General features: G+C 32.8%; 1 protein-coding gene across 1 annotated transcript in view; it reads left to right on the top strand.

Annotated features, from left to right (window-relative positions):
• Positions 1–2,607, top strand: part of LOC106869840 (chorion peroxidase) — a 17,581-nt gene extending 14,974 nt beyond the window's left edge. Inside the window, exons 12-14 of the mRNA XM_014915741.2 lie at positions 243–409; positions 833–935; positions 1,934–2,607. Coding sequence (XP_014771227.1) covers positions 243–409; positions 833–935; positions 1,934–2,255 — 592 coding nt within the window. The 3' untranslated portion in view covers positions 2,256–2,607. The remainder of the gene's footprint in view (positions 1–242; positions 410–832; positions 936–1,933) is intronic.
• The last annotated feature ends 1,835 nt before the right edge of the window (positions 2,608–4,442 follow it).

Genomic DNA, 4,442 nt, shown 5'->3' on the forward strand with positions numbered 1-4,442 from the left:
TATATATATATATACAGGGGGTCCACAAGGTCCAGGTACATGGAGTAAATAAAATCATAACATAGACAATTAAATATAAGAAACAATAATTTCTTAAAGTATGTGTTAATCCCAATGTACCCAGACTTTGTGGACACCCTGTGTATATATATATATATATATCTGTATATGTATATACATATATCTATATGTACACACATACACACACACATATATAATTTATATTTTTGTTTATTCAACAGGAATATCTATGACATTGATTTGTGGACTGCTGGAATTTCTGAGATTCCTGTCTTAGGTGGGAAAGTTGGTCCCACATTTGGCAACATCATTGCTAAGCAGTTCGAGGTTCTGAAAAATGGAGACCGATTTTGGTATGAAAACAACGACAAGGGAGCATTTAGCAGAGGTAATTTTTTAATTAATTTCTGTTTTTATAATCATTATCATAATCATCATCGTCATCATTATTGTCATCATCATTATCAACAATATCATCATCATCATCATCACTGTTTTAACCTTTGGTGTACATGAAATTCAACATCATCCCAACCCATCACCTGGTGTCATCTCAATAAGGTTTTACACCTTAACTGTGTGGCCAGGACAAGGACAAAACTGACCCAAGGGCAAAACAGCCACATGTTCACATGGTTTCAATTTCTATTTCCCCCTGTTGATATGTGAATATATATTATTCTCTAAATGTTCCTGCATGATTGTATGCCATACTTTTTGTTGTCATTGCCACTGTGTATTATGTTAGTGATATCTCCCTGTGATGACAGTGTCTATGATATTCTGAGAGATCACTAATTCTATTTTTCAGTCCAACTCCAGGAAATCAGGAAAGTTTCACTCACGGAAATCTTATGTCGAAACACACGCATAACAGAAATTCAGAAGAACAGTTTTGTTGCAGCAAGCGAAAGGTATGTTAGCAACATATTCATCACCATCACCATCAACATCACAATACACATTATTAGCAGTCTTCTTATCATTGGCAACATTATTATTATGCTGCTTCTGCTGCTGCTGCTGACGATGATAGTGGTGATGGTCATCATCGCTGTCGTCGTCGTCATCACCACCATCATTGTTGTCATCATCGTCATCGTAATCATCATCATTTAACATCCTTTTTCCATACTGGCATGGGTTGGAAGGTTTGATAAGAAGAGATGAGGTTCTATGTCTGTATGATTTCTACAGCTGGACGCCTTTCCTGATGCCAACCACTTAACAGAGTGTACAAGGTGCTTTTCACATGCCACCAGCACTGGTGAGGTTGCCAAGAACCAGCAAGATAAGAGCCCTCGACTGAGCAGGGTACAGACAGGAGGAATAAGAAACTATGATAGAGGGAGAGCAGCAGGTGTCTTGCTGAAGAGGTGAATACATGGTTAGCCCACCTGGAAAGCTATATACATAAATATATGTATATGTATATATGTGTGTGTATATATATATATATATATATATATATAAAGAATTAAATAATGAGGGTAGAAATTGATATTAATCAATTAAAACCAGTGGCTTAGCATATTTAAAAAATCCAATTTAAGGCGATTTGACATCTACCGTTAGCATATTAGGAGTCCACTTTGGTAGTCATTCATCTTAATTTTGTATGTAATATATATACCTATGCATATATATATATATATATATATATATATATATAAAGAGAGAAGTGGGGTAAGAAGATAAGGCAATAATATTTTCATTTACCTTGGTGTAAAGTTTAAATTTAACATTTATGCTTTTTGTCAACATCTCACATCTATGTTTAGTGCTTACATTGTGTCTATATTTCACATCTATATTTCATGTCTATAACATGTCTAAAGTTCATACAAAGATAATTAGATAATTAATACCAAACTGTTTCTTTCTTATTTTTTTTTCTTTTTCATTTACACAGCAACCCATTGGTAAAATGTGGGACCCTGGCAAAAATAGATCTATGCAAATGGGGCCCCCCAAGTCACTGGCTTGCATGGGGCAGCTGGAGTTTGTGTTACCAAGGGACAAAACTTCGACGGCGCATCTGTCAGAACAACTCAAAGATTGTTTGTCCATGTCAAGGTTCTTCAATGGAAATCCGTCCATGTCAAAACCGGTATGTACCACCAGTACAGCAAAAACAACATCAACAACCAACACAACAGCCCACAGAAAGAGTTATGCAACAAACCACCAAAGTATTCTTATCTCACCGGCCAGCACCTGTGATGGTAGCTTGAGCAACACTTTCATGGGTTTTCTCATCTCGAAAGATTGACTTTTTAAAATACATATTAAATCAAAGTTTTGTTTTAGCTGAAGGTGACCAAAGAAGGCAAGGCTATCAGCTGCCTCAGTATTGTGTAACCGACTGTTGGTTATCAACACTCTTGGCCTTGCTGTCACAACAGAAGCTAGAGATAAAACGAAAATCTCTTTGTCATGAGACTAGAAATATGTTTAAATATATTTACAAGTATCAAATCTAATTTAATTTAATGAATATTTATCTATTTTTGTGATTTAAAAAATTTTTTGCTTGTTCTGGTAAAATGATAGAGTAACTTCATTAATGTGGAAAATTAAAAAGAATTGAAAGACTATCAAGATGGCTACTCAGTTGACAATACTTATCACTTGCTGCTCTCAATGACTTCTCCATATTTGGGCAAAAAGATCTAAATCAAAAACTGTTTAGATGCTGTGAAGCCTAACTAGATTTCAAAATATTCCTGAACTGGAATTAGAATTGTTATTATTAAGAATGTCAGAGAAGTAAATATCCCAGAACCAATTTTATGGTGACATGACAGTGACGACGATGACGACGATGATATTGATGGTGAGATAATGGAAAGGAAATGAATAGCATTGTATCTCTAAATGACTCTAAATGAATGTTAAATGAATGCTAAGTTGGTTAGATAATGTTAAGTTTGTAGATGAATGTTAGATGTCCATGTGATGAATATTAAAGATTAAAATGACATGAACACTACACATATAATGTATATATACATATGTGTGTATGTATGTGTGTGTGTGTAGATACCTCTGAAATAGATACATATTTCTTGACCTATTTTTAGGTTTGGAGACTTAAAATTGGTGGGTTACATGTAATAATTTTTCTGTAAAACCACAATAGAACATTAATAAACATAGCCTCATCTAAAGACAAAATGATTAAGAACAAATTTTGTAGACTAGTGGTAGGCTAGATGATTTAAGTTCTTATTTGTATAAAGTATTCTTTCATTAAGCTTTCAGAAAGTGCAGAATACATTTATCTAAATTTAAGGTAATATCCAGAAAAAATAGTTAAACTGAAGATTGTATAAATTAACCATAGTCCTTAAGTATATTTCATTAAATAATTTTATGAGGTGTTTTTTTGTAAGATACCTAGTCCATGATCATTTATATTGTCCAGGACCGTAAGTCTGTCATCATTATGTAAACCTCTTTGTAAGGTAGGCGATCTTTTATACAAAGAGTCTAAAATATAGATTCCAATAATTTTGCATAATTCAACCCCATTGTGAGATCCCATGCAAACACCAAACAATTTGTTTTCATTTTTTTAACCAATAGAAAAAATTTATGGTGAGCATAAAAAGACCAAAAACAGTCTCCATGATCTTAATATTAGATTCATTATATGATAGAATGCTGTTGGTGAAAGTAAATGCTTTGAGCAGAAGGGGTTTAGAGAATTTTACATTATCATATTTGGTGAATTTGAAGTGTTGCTTGACATTAATACTACACAGTCATTTCATTATAAATGAAATATTATTCTATAATGAAAATTGTGGACCAATACTATGTATAGGGATACTAGAGATATTTACTTGTGATCTTTAAGTGTAATGTATGGTCTGCATAGATTTAAATATTTTACTATGATGAAGATAATGGCAATTTCTTTGTTTGGAAGGTTTATGAACTGAATGCGTTTGTGCCAGAGTCTTTGTAAATGTTAGTCATGTTAGATAATAGCTTGTTATTTATATTTCTGTCAATGCCATAAAGAATTTCTTTGTCTTGTCCAATCATACATAGAGTGTGTCTAAAGACTTTTGAAAACTGTCATGAATTTTCCTGAAGTTGATTATTTTTACCAATATGTAAAGTTTGTTTTAAATGGTTCCAGTTCCTTGTTTGTAAGATGTTTCTTTGTTCAAACTCCTAATTTATTATTTGTATGGATTCTCAGTATAACTTTGTCAAAACAATATGCTTCTTAACTGATTTGAATAAAAAAAAAACTTTCTGATTTCTAAATTAGATGTTTTAGGTAGTGTTTTTGTAAAGGAATGGAGATATTTTTGGTGGAAAAATTTAATACTTACTGTTCCATAACCGACTGCTTTTTCTCCATCTGCCTACAATACACACCACACCACACACACACACACACACAC

The sequence above is a fragment of the Octopus bimaculoides genome, chromosome 20, assembly GCF_001194135.2.
Source record: "Octopus bimaculoides isolate UCB-OBI-ISO-001 chromosome 20, ASM119413v2, whole genome shotgun sequence".
NCBI lineage: Eukaryota > Metazoa > Mollusca > Cephalopoda > Octopoda > Octopodidae > Octopus > Octopus bimaculoides.